Below are 18,082 nucleotides of genomic sequence, written 5' to 3' on the forward strand. Positions count from 1 at the left end.
CTCTTCACGATACCCACACAGATACCCCCACTACTTTTCTAATTCAACATGTTCGTCCTCAAGCGTGGTATGTACTGCTTTGCCTTCACCGCCTCAAATCTTCACCACTAACGATTGACTTCAGATGGACGCAAGGAACGCGTGCAGTTCGACAAGATCACAGCACGAGTCTCAAGGCTGTGTTACGGCCTCGACCCGGACCATGTTGACCCCGCCGCCATCACCATGAAGGTCATTTCTGGTGTTTACCAGGGTGTCAACACCGTCCAGCTAGACGACTTGGTACGGCTTTCGATGCGTTCAATGTCTTTCCAGTGGCTAACAGACGACAGGCCGCTGAGACAGCAGCGTACATGACCACCACACATCCCGACTACGCCATCCTCGCTGCGCGTATCGCCGTATCAAATCTTCACAAGCAGACACAGAAGCAATTCTCTGTAGTTGTAGAAGAGCTGTACAACTATGTCAACCCCAAAAACAACACCCGCCAACCCATGATCTCTGATTACATCTACAAGATCATCATGGACAACGCCGACGAGCTCAACTCGGCTATAGTCTACGACCGCGACTTCAACTACCAGTTCTTCGGCTTCAAGACGCTTGAGCGCTCATATCTCCTCCGCATCAACGGCAAGGTCGCCGAGCGCCCACAACACATGCTCATGCGTGTCGCTGTCGGTATTCACGGAGCCGACATCGAGAAGGCTATTGAGACCTACGACTACATGTCTCAAAAGTACTTCACACACGCCTCGCCCACACTGTTCAACGCGGGTACACCATCGCCACAAATGTCGTCATGCTTCCTCATCGACATGAAGGAGGACAGCATTGACGGTATCTACGACACACTAAAGACATGTGCGTTGATCTCCAAGACTGCCGGCGGTATTGGTCTCAACGTCCACCGCATTCGTGCTACTGGCTCATACATTGGTGGCACCAACGGAACATCCAACGGTCTCATCCCTATGCTCCGTGTGTACAACAACACTGCTCGCTATGTCGACCAGGGTGGCAACAAGCGTCCCGGTGCTTTCGCCATCTACCTCGAGCCATGGCACGCCGACGTCTTCGGCTTCCTCGACCTGCGCAAGAACCACGGCAAAGAGGAGGTCCGTGCTCGTGACCTTTTCTACGCTCTGTGGATTCCCGACCTGTTCATGAAGCGTGTCCAAGACAATGGAAACTGGACACTCATGTGCCCCAACGAGTGCCCCGGCCTTGCCGATGTATATGGTGATGAGTTTGAGGCTCTGTACGAGAGCTACGAGAAGCAGAACAAGGGTCGCGAGACTGTCCGCGCCCAGAAGCTCTGGTACGCCATCCTTGAGGCTCAGACCGAGACTGGTAACCCCTTCATGCTTTACAAGGATGCTTGCAACCGCAAGAGCAACCAGAAGAACCTCGGTACCATCCGCAGCTCCAACCTGTGCACCGAAATCGTCGAGTACACTGCTCCTGATGAGGTTGCCGTCTGCAACTTGGCTTCTCTTGCCCTGCCTTCCTTCGTCGACTACAAGCGTGGCGAGTTTGACTTCAAGAAGCTCCACGAAGTCACACAGGTCGTCACCCGCAACCTGAACAAGATCATCGAGGTCAACCACTACCCAGTCGAAGAGGCACGCCGCAGCAACTTCCGCCACCGACCCATCGGTATGGGTGTCCAGGGTCTCGCTGATGCCTTCCTTGCCCTCCGCATGCCTTTCGAGTCCAATGAAGCGAGGAAGCTCAACATTCAGATCTTCGAGACCATCTACCACGCTGCTCTCACTTCCTCATGCGATATTGCAAAGGAACTTGGTCCCTACGAGACCTACCCGGGATCTCCCGTCTCTCAGGGTCAACTGCAGTATGACATGTGGGGTGTCGAACCTACGGACCTTTGGGACTGGGCTGCCTTGAAGGCAAAGATCGCTGAGCACGGTGTACGCAACTCTCTGCTCATCGCGCCCATGCCAACTGCCTCTACTTCGCAGATTCTGGGCAACAACGAGTGCTTCGAGCCATACACATCCAACATCTACTCTCGCCGTGTGCTCGCGGGTGAGTTCCAGGTCGTCAACCCATGGTTGCTCAAGGATCTCGTCGACATGGGCCTCTGGTCTGAGAACATGAAGAACCGTATCATCGCTGATGGCGGTTCAATTGCCAGGATTCCCAACATCCCCGAGGAGACCAAGACGCTCTACAAGACCGTGTGGGAGATCTCGCAGAAGAGGATCATTGAGATGGCTGCTGACCGTGGTGCATTCATTGACCAGTCCCAATCTCTCAACATCCACATGAAGGAGCCTACCATGGGTAAGATCACTTCCATGCACTTTGCTGGCTGGAAGGCTGGTCTCAAGACTGGCATGTACTACCTCCGTACCATGGCTGCTTCAGCACCTATCCAGTTCACTGTCGACCAAGAGGCCCTCAACGTCGTAGACACCAACGTTGCTCGTGCTCTGCCCAAGGTACGAAAGCAACCGGGCTTCCAGCCTGAGGCTATTCGACACTCACCTGTCACTGCTTCGCAAACCCCATCTTCGGCACCTCGTCCAATGTATGCCACCAAGCCTACCAACGGCGAGGAGAAGAAGGAGGAGGAAAACGGTGTTCCCACCCCAGATGCTACTCCAACGCCTGTCACGGAGACCCGCAACGCTCTCGCAAGCAAGCCTTTCAAGGCCGATGTGGAGGAGGGCGCGAGCCCAAAGATGGTAGCTGCTGATGCAGCCGTCAAGCCGGACGAGGAGATCACCAGGAAGGACAAACAAGAAGAGGACTCCAAGGATGACAGCGAGGACCGGGATGGTGACATCTATGCTGAAGCCGCCCTTGCTTGCTCGATAGAGAACCCTGAGTCCTGCGTCATGTGCAGTGGTTAAGCACTGCAATGTACATCTATAAGGCGGGTTTAGGTAAGAGCAGCGCTCTTACGCATATGGTCTTTCCGATTGTTTTCGGCGTTGGTGGTCTTTACGCGTAGGTACGCTTGGATTAACGCAAGGAGGTATGAGCTCATGAGTTGGATGTGTTTACTGTCAAGTCATAATGTTTGTAGCAAACACAAACGTTCTTTGGAACACGATTTTTCCGCAGCAATTGAGTTTCGCCCACACCGTGATGTCCTCGATCTCCCCACGCTCCAGCATTAGCGGGACACGTTCCGAAAGCCGCGGCTTAATTCCGAACAGGAAGCTACATCTTCCCCACATTGCGCCCTACAACACTACAGCCAACACGCGCCCTTGGAAGTACATACTACTCGGCGTACCTCTATAAACCACATTTTGAAGTACTGCATACCGTACGCATCATTCTCCACTCAATTCCCTCTACCAAGAAGCTAACACGCGCACCTTCTCGTAGCTCTCCCCAAGCTCAAGCTCTCACAGCCGCAGCCCCACACGCCCACCTACTTGCTACGACACATACATATGTTTGCCCTCCGCACCTTGCGTCCCGTCATCGCATCTACGCTCGCAACAACATCATCGAGATACGCACCGCTGTTCCATCACCGCACAATGGCCTCGTCTACCAACGCTCCACTACAAGAATGGCTCATCATCGTGCCTGATCACAAGGATGCGCTGCAGAAACGGATTGCGGCTCGTCCGAAACATCTCGAGGGGTTGAAGGCGGATAGGGAGGATATGTGGTTGTGGGGTGGTATGTTTACTTCCCTCCCTTGCACGTGAGAGGATAAAGCTAATGCCATGTGTTTGCAGGAGCGATGCTCGAGGAACCCATCAAAGAAGGCGATACAGGCCCACCTAAGATGAAGGGCTCGGCGTGTCTTATTGGTGCTAAGACAAGGGAGGAGGTTGTGGAGAGGTTGAAGCAGGACGTTTATGTTAAGGAGGGGGTGTGGAATTTGGAGGATATGCAAATTATTCCGTTTAAGAGTGCGGTTAGGAAGGCGCTTTAGGGCGAGTTGGAGGAGGAGAGGATAGGAAGGAAGACATAGTCATGACCTCTGCCAATGGCAGTTGCGCATCTCATCGCTAGCCGCCATGTTTGTATCTCACCATACACTTCTCCAGAATCTCAAGCCACTACAGTACGACTATGCCGGTTGCGCGTTTGCAGTGCTATGTGATCTTATCCAATCATTCCTCGCACCGTATTCCGTCCTCTGCATGCATGTCTTATCCCGCATGTATTGGCGATGCAGCTCAGTGGCGTTGTGTAACGCGAGCCTCCAATGATACAACTGTTCCGCTGGATTGGCGCCGAACAACAAACACATCGCTGCACAACTCCGCACTGATAGCTGTTTCTGCACTTGTTATTGGACATGATGCGCAGGTCAACGTAATGGATGCGCAGCGTGTGGAAGCGACATGACAGCGTCAGCCTACTTCAGTTTGCGGTCAGAAGAAGTCTTGACTTTTTCTTTCTCAACCATCTTACTCGGACGCCCAACTTGCCAGCCAACTTGCTTGCTAGGCATACTTCCATTCATCTCGCTACATATTCTCAAGACCAATCATGGCACCCATCGTTCACATCATCGATCCAGATCCGGATACAGTCATTGTGCTCAAGAATCCGTGTACGATCTTCGCGCGCTGGAAGCCGCAACTAGGACAGCAGCCAAACGATGTCGACGACTGGGGTTCAGCTGCAAGGAGGATTATCAAGAAAACGAAGAAGAAGGGGAAGAAGGCTCCGCCACCTCCTCCATCTCCACCTCCAGAACCTCCATCTACCGAGAGCGCTGGAGACGGCAGTATGCTTCCTTTAGATAATGGGTCTACCGCGCCTGCGGAGGCTTCATCTGCCATGCAGCATACACCGCCACCAATTGCACCGGAAGAGCCTGGAGAGCTTGAAGAGCAGTCAATACACTATCATGTGTCCTCGCGCCACTTGATGCTCGCATCCTCCACGTTCAAGCGAATGCTGGCACAAGACGGCTTCGCCGAATCTGTGCGCAACGAAGTCGATGGCCTTTACCACATAGTGGCTCACGACTGGGACCCTGAAGCATTTCTCATCGTCTTGCGGATCGTCCATGGACGCAACAAGCAGGTTCCACGTGAAGTGACGCTCGAAATGCTGGCCAAAATCGCTGTTCTGGAGGATTACTACAACTTCGAAGAATCTCTCGATGTGTTCACTGAAGTATGGGTTCAATCCCTCACAAAGACATCTATACCTACAATATATTGCAGAGACTTGGTGTTATGGGTTTGGGTCGCATGGATCTTCGACGTTGAGCAACAATTCACCCAAGCTACCGACACTGTTATCAGACAAAGTACCGAATCTTTTCAAACCTTGGAACTTCCTATTCCTACGAGAGTATCAGGTACGTGTGTTCGACTGTCAACGACAACATGATATCTCATGCAATATAGACGAACTCGACTGTAAGCGATACCAAGCAATCGAGTCTGTCATCGAACAACTCCACCAACACCTTGAAAAGTATCGTCGGACTGACTATACTTGTCTGTACGGTACTGCACTGTCTTTCCAGTGCGGGTCCTTTCTTCTTGGAAGCATGATGAAGGAAATGAGTCGCCTAGGTCTATGTGAGCCTCGACCTGAGGTACCATTCACCGATCTCAGCTTTTCTGCACTTTGTGAGCAAGTGCAAGGCATGCAATCCCCTTCTTGGTTCCAAGGGTCATATAATGCCCATCAATGTAACCTCAGGATGGTGACGGCGACCCTCATAGCAGAGGCGTCAAAGGCAGTCGGAGGTTTGAGCTTGAGCGAACTCAAACATAGATAGTACGACTATGTAGTGCAATGCGAAGCCCGAAAATATACAAGGAGGATGTTCTACTGCTCAGCCAAATCCACCCCACAATTCTCGCCGGAAGTGACGATGAGCACTAAGCCATATACGACCTAGTGGCGAAACAGGGGTCCAATGTCCGATGCCAGAAGTCGGGAGTGACATGTCGACGATCATTCGAGCTGCAAACTTCCCTGAACTTCGACAATGCCACGATGAGCGAAAGCCAGAAGCTCCTGCATGAGCATCCTTCTGACAGCGACTCAGAACCCGAACACGAGCGCAAAGCAAGCCCGCGACACCTGTCTCCATCGCCCTCGTCATCGCGAACCACCTCCGCGTCTCCAGCACCACCCGGGTCACGCCCAAATGGCAACATTAAGCGGCAGTCGTCGTTCGCACAAGCCCGGCCTGATGGCGCACCGAGAACGCCCAATCGGGTGCGCTTCGAGGAACCCAGGAGGAGCATGAATGGGGACAACAATGGCGGCGACGACTGGCTTGAGCTAGATGGAGACGACTACTTGGATGGCGGCGATGGGCGAGAAAGAACGCAGCGACTTCCTCTGCTCACTGGAATCGAGGCGCCGAGCGTCACAGTTGCGGAAGAATCCTTCAATCCGGAAGACCATCTCGAGAATGCGCGACCACGGAGCGGGATGCGAAGCGCGTTCATGAACATGGCAAACAGTATAATGTATGCCGCCGAAGATGAACCCATAGAAGGAAGCTGACGAAAAGCAGAGGAGCTGGTATCATCGGCCAACCCTACGCTGTTCGCAACGCAGGCCTCGTGACAGGCACCGCCCTCCTCATCGGCCTTACCATCGTGGTAGACTGGACCATACGACTCATCGTCATAAACTCCAAGCTCAGCGGCACCGACTCGTTCCAAGCCACGGTACAACACTGTTTTGGCAAATCGGGGTTGATAGCGATATCTCTCGCGCAATGGCTCTTGTATGTTCACCCTACGACTTGTGGCAGCAAGGGTATTGACAACATACAGCGCTTTTGGTGGCATGGTCGCGTTTTGCGTCGTGGTTGGAGATACAATACCAAGGGTCTTGGATTCGATGTTCCCTTCCTTAGCAGACATGCCGTTTCTCTGGCTACTAACTAATAGACGGGCCATCATGATCTTGCTCATTCTTGGCATATCATTTCCACTATCGCTCTATCGGGATATATCCAAGGTAAGATATCCGCGGTTCCGCCTCATATTTGCGCTGACAATTCGTAGCTGGCCAAAGCAAGTGGTCTAGCACTGGTCAGTATGACCATCATCATAGTGACCGTAGTCACGCAAGCCTTCCGCGTACCCGCCGAACTGAAGGGCCAACTTCGCGGTAACCTCATCATCCGACCCGGCATCTTCGAAGCAATTGGCGTAATCGCGTTCGCCTTCGTCTGCCACCACAACAGCCTCCTCATCTACGGCTCCCTCCGCAAACCTACGATCGATCGATTTACACGCGTTACACACTACAGCACCAGTATATCTTTAGTCGCATGTCTTGTCATGGCTCTAACAGGCTACTTGACCTTCGGAGACAAAACCCTCGGCAACGTGCTGAATAACTTTCCGAACGATAACCTTATGGTCAATATTGCGCGACTGTGTTTCGGCCTCAACATGCTTACTACGCTTCCGCTCGAAGCCTTTGTATGTCGAGAAGTCATGACCAACTATTGGTTTCCAGACGAGCCGTACCACCCGAACCGCCATCTCATCTTCACGACCTCGCTCGTCGTCTCCGCCCTCACACTCTCCCTCCTCACCTGCGATCTCGGTATAGTGTTCGAGTTGTTTGGCGCAACATCTGCATGCGCATTAGCATTCATCCTGCCGCCTCTTTGCTACATGAAGCTGAGCCAAAGAAGCTGGAAGACGTACTTGGCTGGGGCTGTTGCGGCATTTGGAGGTATCGTTATGGTCATCAGCATCATTAAGACGACGAGCAAAACGATGATGGGTAACGGTGAAGGGGCCAAATGTAGTTGATCTATATTGTATCATATATATAGCGAGCATTGGGTGGCGTTTTGGTATACACGTTGCATGTGCATGGCGTAGAAGGCCGGTGGGGGTCACCGACCTTGTTAGACAGAATCTTGGAATACACTGTTATCACTTGCTGCCAATGAGCACATGCATTGTCGCATAGCCGAAAATAAGGCTTGACGAAGACTATCCTCGTCTTCCTCGGTTCAATCGGCACCAAATTTCTTGAAGTTGTAGTCTCGTTAAGCTCACTAGCTTTCCTCAAGTCCGGTACACCAAGTGCCTCCGGCACCAGATCCGGCGCAGGACGCGTACTCACAGACCCACAACAAACTTCAACACCACGCTAAGCTTCAATTCATAATATCGCGATGAACGTTTCGCGATAACCGTTTTTTGTGGTTACCAATTCATTTCGCAGATTAGCGATGACGATGCGGCTGCTTTCGTGATGTTGGAGGCGCAGATCACCCCCTGCTTTGGGGCATTGACGTCACGCAATGCAGGTTCCCGAACCCTGCTTTCGCGTCCTTGACAGACAGCTAGGAAGACACGACGAAGGAGCGCTATGACAGGGAGGACTTCACATATAAGACCCGGCATGTGCTTTCCGAATCTTCAACTCTAAATCTCCAGACTTTATCATCTCCAACGTCTAGCCAAGCACGCATCTCGCAGTCCAGATCTCCTGTGGATTATCTTGAAGCTTCTCATAACTTCTATACCCAATAAACAACATGCCTCTCTTCGGATCCAAGCGGGAGCCCAGCCCCCCTCCTGCTCCTCCTCAGAAACACTCCATGTTCTCTAGGCGTCGCTCTTCCTCCCCTTCGTACAGGGATTCGCGCCATAGCAGCTCCACCAGCCGCACCACCACGACATACACCTCGTCCCCCAAGCGCACATCTGGCATGTTCAGCCGTAGCTCCGGAGACCCTAGCATTGCGACTGCGAAGCAGAGTTTGATGACTGCTGAGGCTGCGGAGAGGGACGCTGACCGTGCGCTCTTTGTCGCTAAGAACGCTGTGAGGGAGGCGCGTGAGCATGTGCATCGTTTGGAGCGTGAGGCTGCTGAGGAGTAAGTGCAACTGTGGACAATGGAGATGATGTTGAGTAGTTGCTAATGACTATACAGGGCGAGACTTGCGAAGATCAAGCAGGGCGAGGCCAAGGCTCTCGGCAAGAAGGGCAAGTTGCTCGGAAGACACGACCATGTCTAGATCGGCCCAATGCGCCACCCGTTGAAATTACCATCGATACGGCGGGTCGGGATGGTTCTCATTTCCTTTTATCACGATGTTGAATGATGTAAAGCGCGGAGTTGTTGGATTTCTTATGTCGCCATGAGCGCTTGTATAATACCCCTGATGTCTCTATGCATATCCAATTCTGTTTGTCTACCGTCTATCTCACCTTATGCGTCAATTTGAGTGATCACGTCAGCCTGGCAAACGTCATTCCATTGTCTGGATTCACATGCTCTACCACGCCTGATAGAAGATGGCAAACAGACCGGCGGTCTCGTGGATGCGAGCACGTCTTACAAACACTGTCTCTCTACTATTAATACCGTAGGGAGGCCTTCCTACATGGACCGAAGCAGGAAACTCATGAACTGCTCCATCAACAGTAAGTCTTCATATATCCTCGTCGCCGTTGTGCAGCACACTAATCTGATAGCAGAGACTGAGCGCGACCACTCGATGCGAAACCCCATACGCTAGATTTCCCGCCGGCGGTGGTCGTGTGAAAGCCAAAGCAAAACACCAGACGACGGAAAAACTAGGAGGCCTTGCGTTCGCCAAAATGAAAGGGCTTCTCGACAAACGCACAAACTCCCTCATCGCCCACACACCACCGATATTCCCACCCCACCAACACAACTCTACCTCAATTCTTTATACCCCTCCCTCTTACACGTATAATACCTTTCTATACACCCTCTTCATTCATTCAAAATGGCTCGCACCAAGCACGAAGCGCGCAGGGCGCCCAACTCCATCGGCGAAGCCAAACGCGACATCGCGGCCTACTACGCAAAGCTTGTCCAGGACAAGAACACGCCCGCCCGTCGCCATGCACTCGCGTACTCCTCGCTGCCTGAGGAGACGCCTATCCCAGTCGGTTTCGTAAGTCACCATTACCTCAATTCAAGGATAAGCAACCGCTAACTTCAACCCCTCTTCAGACTAGCCAGATCGTCGAGGAAGCGCAGAAGCCACAGTGGCGGCGCGACCTTGAAAAGGCCAACCGTATCACCGCCGCTTTGCAGGAGAACAAGGCCACTGACGATGAACGGTGCTGGTTGAGAGTCTTCTTCGACCGCGAAGCCAAGGCAGAGCAAGAGAAGCTCGAGCAGGCGGCTGCGACTGAGGCAAAGAAGCAGCAGTGGGTCCTCGACGGACAACGTCGTCACCAGGGCATCCTGTCCGCTGGCGGCGACCCTGTCTGGACTAGACGTCATCTCAACAGGGCCTTTCTGGGCTACGGCGACAAGTCAGATTCCGACTCTGACAGCGTCTTGAGTCCTTCTGAGAGCGACATCGACGACCCCGACTCGGGTCGTATTCGGGAAGATGGCACTGTCGGTAGCGAAAAGACTCCTCGTGGTCCTACGTCGACTCCCACTCCTGAGGTAGTCGAGGAAGAAGTAAGTCTGTCCATCCCATCACATATACCATCATTACTAACATGAGCCAGGTCAAGGCCAAGATCACCGACGCCATCTCGACCCTCACGTTCGAGAAGGCATCAGACTGCCCTCTCTGGATCGGCCACCTCGAAAAGCCGCTCCCACACCCCCACCTGACCCCCCTTCAGAACGAACACGTTCTGAAGCGTCTCTACCACGACGAGATCGCGCGTCTGAGCGCCCTCCGCGACACCCGTGGCCCTCCCGCTGGACACCCTCCGGGCGGAGACTGGATGTATACATCGCTTTACGGGCAGACGCAGCAGGTGAAGGAGGAGGCGGCTGGAAGTCATCGGGCTGCTGCGAGAGGCTGGTGGACATACAGTGTGGACGGTGAGGATTTGGAGGAGGTTTGGGAGAAGTGGCCCATTGGTCTTGACGGGCTCAGGATAGGTTGGGCGAAGACCTACTGGAAGGATGGCAGGCCGCCCGGAACGTGTTTGGTGCCGAACTGGTTGGAGAGGGAATTGTGGGCGATGTCCGAGGAGGATGCGATGGAAGGAGTTGAGTTTGAGTAGGCGGGTGGCTGGCTCGCGTGTCTTCCTGACCATGTACGGATGATGCGAGGATATGTAGTTGTGTTAAGATACCATAATGAATGCATCTAAACGACGATGATCTCACTCAGTAGATATTACCACATTGGTTCAAGTAAAGTCTCTTGCACCGACCACGAGGGAGCCTATCGTAGACAAAGGATTTCAGTAACAGCAACCATGACATCCCCAAGATCATGTCGCCTCTATTAGACATATCGGCCTTGCCTGCCACCCTCGGTATCCCAATGTATATCCCTGGCGGTCATGGCATCCGTCCTTTGCTCGTCAGACTCGGAATGTGGCCTCCTTGCTGCCCTTGTCAACTGCCTCATGAGGAATGCATACGCTGACTCGGCACTCGATCTTTGTGGAATTGTACATAGCTCTACAGTACCCTCAGCGCATACATTGTAATCGCTGATCCTGTTCGTGCTTGTGTGACATCCACGTAGACGTTTTGACCCATCCATGTATGACACCTACTAAGGCTGCTACTGTCTGAATTCTTGAACCCCGGCTTGCGAAAGCCGCATAGTATCTCGGCCCTCTATTGTAGTACCATGGCCATCCTGGTATGATCCTCTTCGTAAACCCAAAGCCGATCGCCGTCCTCATGTCTGTCGGTACAGGACCCTGGACTCTCAGCCACTGACATGTGTCCCACAAGATGAGGTGACATTGACATGCTGCAAGGCCTCAATTACGCATCCCAGATCGTCTCTAATATGGAGCTCCACTGTCGATTGCGGGTTCGGGCTCTTTGGTGGGCTGGGGTTGCGGTGAATCGTCGTGGGCTGTTCGCGTTCTCGAGGCAGTAGCTCTACGGTAGCATAATAAACTTGGCCCAGGGAAGTCGGAGGTCATAGATATTGGTGTAGGCAAGCCTGGGGGCGTTCGGTGTTCGGTAGTTGCTCAAGGGCGTGACGCCGCAGGCCGGCGCTGTGGTCTTGGTGTTGCACCGCCCGCCACCTCCGCGGCCAACTCGATGTTCTCAAAGCCGCAAGGCAGTGATTTGCCCCCAAGTCTCGAGGGTTTCCCCGTGTCCGAGCTGCGGTTCCACAACCACTTTGTCAATTCTGTCCAAAAAAGTGTCAGGAGGAAGGTACGGTTCAAGGCTTCGCTCTCGTGCTCTGTCGACCCTCATAGACATCTGCTGCCGTGTTGCATGAGCCTGGCAGCTTCCCCATGTGAAGCACTCAGCGAAAAGTTTGGTGTTCCTTTGCTCCCTCAGCTGGTTTTTGCGGAGGACTCTCGGGCAACCCACCCCCTCCACACTGTATCTTCACCACCACCAGACCAAAAAATGTCTGGGGAGTTCCAAAAGGAGCGCCGAGCTCACGATATCCTCCTCCAACTTTTATGATGTTTCTTTCTCGATGTGGTGGAGTTGCACTCCCACATTTACACCCTTGGGGTGAGCCTCCGCCACCGCGCACGGTCGCAACTGCTTCTCTGCTTCACCCCTAGTGCTATCTGAAAGCTCAGGGTCCAGGTTATTGAGTCTCCCCTCAAGCCTGTCTATACCTTGACACCCCTCCTCCCCAGAGCCCGAAGGGCAGTACGACAAGCACCGTGAAGCCCGTCGCAAGCTCCTCCAACTTTCCCGGTGTCGATACGACGTCAGGGGCATCTGGAACATCCATTGATGCCAAGTGATGGTGAGCGTGAGGCCGCGAGCCTTAGCTGCGAGCCTGGCGGCCTGGCCAGGGCTGCCATATAAGCTCGTCCACCGACCTCCCCCTCCGACTCTTCAACAACCCACCACCACAGCTATATGCAAACTTTTGAGCTCGACAGGTGTGGCTTCCTATCGGAGCGCAGCAAAGTGCTCCACATGAGCGGCCTGCCCCACGATACGTAAGTCAATCCTTCGCTCCGCTCTAAGTCTCTTCGTGCACTCTCTGACAACCTCATCAGCGCCGGCGGGCGAACGCAAGGCTTTTTCGAGCCTGATACGTACACTCATGCACGCTTACGCGCTGCATCGTCGATGGTGGCGTGCCTGGTAAGTCATACTCATACTGCTTGCCTGCTTGGGCGCTGTACTCTCTTCGTGCTCTGTACTGTGGGTCGCGCGATATACCCATCCTGCCCCAAGTCGCTGCGAGGCGCCTTCAACCCCGCCTTTGGCAACGTCTTGCTCTCTCCCCTCCAGTACTCTTTTGACTTCTCTTTTATAACCTTGCTCCATCTCTTTCATACTAACATACTATTCAGTCTCGCCTTCGGGCAGGTCCCTCCGCACTCCTGACCAGCACAAGCCCACCGGAACTGGGTTTGCCATCTTCTCGTCCCATGAAGAGGTATGTACCGCATTAGCAATCTACCCGCTTTTGCTAATATTGAATAGGCTGCGGAATCGCTCTGCATGAACGGGCGGCTCATCAACGTCACACGCTTCGCTATGAGGTGGAGTCGGAGTAGTTCGTCTCTCGTCAATTCCAGGCCGTCGCCCTGGAGGTATTCTGCGAAGAGAACTACTTCGACTTCACCTCCAAGACATCATGTTGGGCACCGGTCAAGGTATGTGCTGCGTTAGCAATCTCCGCACTAGAACTTACTAACTCAGCTCGAGGAGAAGCATGCCCGCATCGTGGACCTCAGCAAGAACGGTGATGTCTTCGGGGTGCGGTGCATGTGGTCCCGCGCCTGAGCAAGAACGAAGCGTACCCGCAGCCTAACTTGAGGACATCATCGTCCACGAAGCATGACCCGAATCTCTCAACCTCCAGGGCGTGAGCGACTTCGACCCGAACGATCCCCTCAGCTGGGCCATGGAGCACTGCCAGTCAGAACGACCCAAACCAGCAACTACATGGAAAACGACCGCTGGTATCATGGCTTCCGGAGAGGCCTCTACATGTACCCGTGCGACGAGCCCGAGAACGACCGCATGGACATCTACCACCAATTCTTTGCCGTCGCACGGAGAGGGCAGCTGCACCAGGCGCCGCACGCAGATGTGAAGCTCCCCGAGGCCGTTCGCAAGTGTTGAGTGCGACAATATGGCGCTGTTTCGATATATACGCCCTCTTGTGCAGTGACATCTTCTAACGAAATCATGTCCAGTTACACCACAGACCTAGACGACTTCATGGGGGGTTGGGAGTTTGACGGCCATCTAGCTGTCTCACGCTCCCCATCGGCACCTGCCGATATACCCCATCCTTCAGCATGGCGCTGGTATGTTGACCCCTCGTTCGCCATTAGTCCACTCAATGCTAACAGGTTATGTAGAGCAAGTACGGGTTCAGAATCCGACTGTGCCGCCCGAGCCTCAAGTTGGCAAGAAGCGGAAGGCTGAGAAAGAGCCTGAGGTTAGTACCGTCTTAGTCTTCTAGACCAATCGCTGACATGATGCAGCCGAACAAGAAAGCCATGCCGAACCTCTTTGTGATGTTCCTGAGAAAAGGACTTGCCCTCCTCAGCCTCGAATCAATATGTACAAAGACGAGGAGGGCAAGTTCAACGGCAAAGTCGTGCGAAGAGGTACGTCTGTCCAATCCAATGCCGACCTCAAGCGCTAACTCAACAACAGCTGCATCGCGAGTCGGTCCTCGTCAAGCCCGTCAACAAAAGCACACTCCAACAAGAAGTTCGATACCAGAAGAGAACTCGAGGTGGCGAGTCGCCATACCGGAAACGGCCACGGTATGGGTGGCGGACATATGCGCGGAGGCACCGGCGCTGTTCCCTTCGGGGCTGGAGACTGGAAGTGCGGAGAGAATGGCTGTGGATACCACAAGACCACCCCGACGTCTTGACCAAGCCGATGGACGCTCGCGCCGATGTTCGCGCTTTCTTGTCAGAGCGAAGCAAGGTTCTGCACACGAGCGGTCTCCCCCACGACACTACCCAGTCAGAACTAGAGAGCTGGTTTACTCAATTCGGCGGACGTCCAATTGCATTCTGGACCTGCAAGCAGTAAGTCGCCTTCCCCTAATGGGGTTGGCGCACCGACAACACGCCATGCAGCTGCCCTGATGACCTCCGCGAAAGCTTCCTGCATCATGTAGGACGCAGAGAAGTTTGTGGCCTGGAAATTCGGCGGCCAGAGATACGACGGACGCGATCAAGTGCTTCTGCTTGCCGAGGACAAGCCGCGCTTCAAGAAGTCTGGCCGTGGCGATATTCCTGACAGCGATTCAGAGTAACCACCTGTCAAAGCCAAGGATCGACGTATAGCTTTGGACACGAGTAGGATACGGGATGGAGATTAACACGCAGGCTTAGATGCTTGAACGGGGAATGATACCATCGCCCTGGTCGTGCAAAGAGAGAGACGGCAGCTACCACCGTGCTCAAAACAAGGATGGCCACGCCGATGTCAAGACCAAGGACACTGATGTAGACCATTTCCAGCCCAACGGTAATGCGTCCAAGGTTGGTCAGGGTTTCGGTCTCAGCATCCCTCCTACGTCCCCTCCCGGCAATTCAGGTGGACCACAACTTCGCGAAGAACACCGCCTGTCTCCGCTGTGGTGCGAGCCGCGCATGTGCAGCTGTTGTTGCCGACTTGGAAGATCAGAGTCCCTCCGGCAAGAAGAAGCGCAAGGCGCGGAAGAAGCCACTCGTGAGTACTTTTCGCATACTCTCGTCCAGCTACTGACAAGCATAGTCCGATGAAGAGTGCAAAGTTACGAACGCCGAGTATCATCAAGGACGTCCCACGTTATTCGGTTGGGGGCGACTGGGTATGGGCGAGGTCGGGGCCCTATCCACCATCGGCATTGAACTCGTTGCGCAGAGTTGTTCGTTCGTAAAAGCTTCTAGCCTTGGTCTTCGTGGGAAATCGTAAGACGCTGATATCATTTGGCGCGGTGACGGAGACCGTGGCAACCCTCACATGGGACCAAGTCCGCAACGCCGGTTCCATCCGTGGGTGTCGTAGAGCGCTTGAGCAACTTCTACAACGAACACATTGGACCCAAGAACCTCGAGTTCGCATTCGTAGACTCGTGGGACGAATGTGTTCGTTATGGGAGGATCGCTCGCGCCTATGCCATCCACGGAACGTTTTAGCATGGCACCGCAGCGGTACGTCCAAGCAACATCCTATCCAAACCGGACATGAGGCATGAGCTAACTTTGCTAGGCTTCGGCCGGTGTAAGCCGCCTTCCACCCATCGGGTCCCCCGGTGGGTGGTTGGCGCCTCAGGTCGCCTGCGACCTGATGCAGAATACTGCCGTCGGGCTCGGTACTGAGCGCCGTATGGAGTGTTCTGTGTTGGGTTCGCATGGCACCTCTGCGGCGCCGCTCCCAACGCTGTGTCAAAAGAAACGAAAAGGCCAGCCTCACAACGCAGCAAACAAACGTCAGCGCAAGTAGTTGTATTTTGTGAGGCTGGCCGGCCGTGGAAGAAAGAAGGATCCGACGAGGACGAGGGCCCGGTTTCGCCACCCACTACGCGACTATGGACGACCTCGCCCGCTCCATGGCCAAGGACATCCGAGACATCCAGCCTTTCGAAGGCCAGATGTTCCTTGCCATGTTCATCGATGCCAACCCCGAGCACGCTGTGTGGGAGTTCACCAACGACGACTATGAGGATATCAAGAACCAGGTCGACCTCATCTCTAGGGGGTTGGATCGGTGAACCCTGCAACGTCGTCCATGTCGACACCATCCAGGAAAAGGACAAAGACCTCGGCTTCCTGGCCGACAGGACATCGTCACCGCCCTCGCACAAGAGAAGTGCATCTGCGAGAACGTCATGTGCTCAGCGTGGCAGATCCGCATGTTCGTCAACGCACCTAAGGCGCATCCAAGCGGAAGGATATTCCAGATGTAAGGATTAGAACCGGGAGGGATCCTGCCACTGACCCGACTATCGAGCTGGTTCGAACGCGATCGCAACCGCAACGTAGAGCGCATCTACAACGCGATGGTCAGCGGCGATCATGCTAGAGACAACCCCAAATCAACCGCGCGGAAGAGATGGATCGAAGAGCCACATTACCAGTCCGACTTGTGGGAAATAGCAAGAGGCCGAACGCGAAAGGTCACAGTGTATGAATGGTAAAGGGTGGTGGAAGTCGTCGGAACCCCCGGCGCGGTGTGTTGGAAGTTTGTGGCGACTTGTGGAAACGGATTTGGCGATGGGATATGAGCGACGTCTTGGTTTCGAGTTGAGGTTCAAATGCGCATGAAGTTCTCCAATCTATCTCCAATCTATCTCCAATAAACCACATGTCTTCGTTAGCCTGCGGGCCTCATGCATCGCGTCGTGAACGAATCAGTGTTGCCACCCTCGCAGCGGTATGTAACCCCCCTCTTCATCATCGGATGTTTGCTGACGTTTGCCTGCCCTGGCCCATACCAGAATGTATTCATTGTTGATGGCGATAGTGGCGAAGCATTCTGGAGATGCCAGATCGCCCGTGAGGATGGCAAGGGATGGTCTGCGGCTGCACGTCGACGGTGACTGGGCGGAAGATGGCGACCCACACTCGCTTCCGCGCGTCATCCTTCCCGGACTTCCGACCGCACGTCTTCGCCCCTTCTTCGCAAACTTCATCGAGAAGCTCGCCAACTCATCTTCCATCATTTCGTAATACCGGTGTATCATCGTTCATCTCGCTGGCGATAGAAAGAGCTAGGGAAACACTGCCGCGGCATGCAACGTAGAAAGCTGTGCGCCATGGTCTTCGGATTTCCGTTGTGAGGGCGTCGCATGCCGTGGAAGACGTCTTACGGACCGCGCGACGCTGCGTAATCTGCTCGCATCTCATAGCGGCATGCTCATGCATATCTCAGCCATGAATACGCGCAACCCTGATGCTATCCTCATCGCCGTTCCGAGCTCATAAGGACATTTAGCCTCAAGACATCGCTTCCGAAAGCCGAATCTTGACCACCTGACGAGAGTATGGCCGGCTTCGCTATGCCTGACATCGAAAGCGCATATATTGAATTTCTCGTGTTATGATGAACACGTTCGAGGCTATCCATCGTTCCAGATGTCGCGTCGATTCTGCGGCTCCTTGGTCCTTGCCGAAGACTCTCAGCACGGTCGGCTGGATGCTCGGTCGCTGAGGATGCGCAGAGAGGATAGCCTTGTTCCGTCGTGCGAGGTTCACGGGCGAAAAGTCGCGCT

At 54.0% G+C, this 18,082-nt stretch overlaps 8 protein-coding genes across 8 annotated transcripts; all 8 read left to right on the plus strand.

The window, feature by feature from the left end:
* Positions 1-48: 48 nt before the first annotated feature.
* Positions 49-2,882, plus strand: RNR1 (ribonucleotide-diphosphate reductase subunit rnr1; the record flags this gene model as incomplete). Its single annotated transcript, XM_051442262.1, has 3 exons — positions 49-67; positions 125-282; positions 333-2,882. 3 exons carry the CDS (start codon positions 49-51, stop codon positions 2,880-2,882), a joined length of 2,727 nt encoding a protein of 908 aa, XP_051305850.1.
* Positions 2,883-3,524: 642 nt separating this feature from the next.
* Positions 3,525-3,928, plus strand: J4E86_001698 (uncharacterized protein; the record flags this gene model as incomplete). The annotated part of the gene is made up of 2 exons (XM_051442263.1): positions 3,525-3,669; positions 3,729-3,928. The coding sequence occupies 2 exons, from the start codon at positions 3,525-3,527 to the stop codon at positions 3,926-3,928; spliced, it is 345 nt and encodes a 114-aa protein (XP_051305851.1).
* A 563-nt stretch (positions 3,929-4,491) lies between these two features.
* J4E86_001699 (uncharacterized protein) lies at positions 4,492-7,754 on the plus strand (the record flags this gene model as incomplete). The annotated part of the gene is made up of 4 exons (XM_051442264.1): positions 4,492-5,263; positions 5,852-6,446; positions 6,494-6,650; positions 6,993-7,754. 4 exons carry the CDS (start codon positions 4,492-4,494, stop codon positions 7,752-7,754), a joined length of 2,286 nt encoding a protein of 761 aa, XP_051305852.1.
* A 911-nt stretch (positions 7,755-8,665) lies between these two features.
* On the plus strand, positions 8,666-8,974 carry J4E86_001700 (uncharacterized protein; the record flags this gene model as incomplete). The annotated part of the gene is made up of 2 exons (XM_051442265.1): positions 8,666-8,832; positions 8,890-8,974. 2 exons carry the CDS (start codon positions 8,666-8,668, stop codon positions 8,972-8,974), a joined length of 252 nt encoding a protein of 83 aa, XP_051305853.1.
* Positions 8,975-9,712: 738 nt separating this feature from the next.
* Positions 9,713-10,964, plus strand: J4E86_001701 (uncharacterized protein; the record flags this gene model as incomplete). The annotated part of the gene is made up of 3 exons (XM_051442266.1): positions 9,713-9,883; positions 9,943-10,404; positions 10,455-10,964. The coding sequence occupies 3 exons, from the start codon at positions 9,713-9,715 to the stop codon at positions 10,962-10,964; spliced, it is 1,143 nt and encodes a 380-aa protein (XP_051305854.1).
* A 2,836-nt stretch (positions 10,965-13,800) lies between these two features.
* On the plus strand, positions 13,801-15,139 carry J4E86_001702 (uncharacterized protein; the record flags this gene model as incomplete). The annotated part of the gene is made up of 5 exons (XM_051442267.1): positions 13,801-13,975; positions 14,214-14,302; positions 14,349-14,474; positions 14,524-14,805; positions 15,002-15,139. The coding sequence occupies 5 exons, from the start codon at positions 13,801-13,803 to the stop codon at positions 15,137-15,139; spliced, it is 810 nt and encodes a 269-aa protein (XP_051305855.1).
* A 79-nt stretch (positions 15,140-15,218) lies between these two features.
* On the plus strand, positions 15,219-16,007 carry J4E86_001703 (uncharacterized protein; the record flags this gene model as incomplete). The annotated part of the gene is made up of 3 exons (XM_051442268.1): positions 15,219-15,423; positions 15,488-15,558; positions 15,843-16,007. The coding sequence occupies 3 exons, from the start codon at positions 15,219-15,221 to the stop codon at positions 16,005-16,007; spliced, it is 441 nt and encodes a 146-aa protein (XP_051305856.1).
* A 392-nt stretch (positions 16,008-16,399) lies between these two features.
* On the plus strand, positions 16,400-16,777 carry J4E86_001704 (uncharacterized protein; the record flags this gene model as incomplete). The annotated part of the gene is made up of 2 exons (XM_051442269.1): positions 16,400-16,578; positions 16,630-16,777. 2 exons carry the CDS (start codon positions 16,400-16,402, stop codon positions 16,775-16,777), a joined length of 327 nt encoding a protein of 108 aa, XP_051305857.1.
* Positions 16,778-18,082: the final 1,305 nt, after the last annotated feature.

This window comes from Alternaria arbusti (assembly GCF_024043155.1).
Source record: "Alternaria arbusti strain BMP 1465 chromosome Unknown scaffold_2, whole genome shotgun sequence".
Lineage (NCBI taxonomy): Eukaryota > Fungi > Ascomycota > Dothideomycetes > Pleosporales > Pleosporaceae > Alternaria > Alternaria arbusti.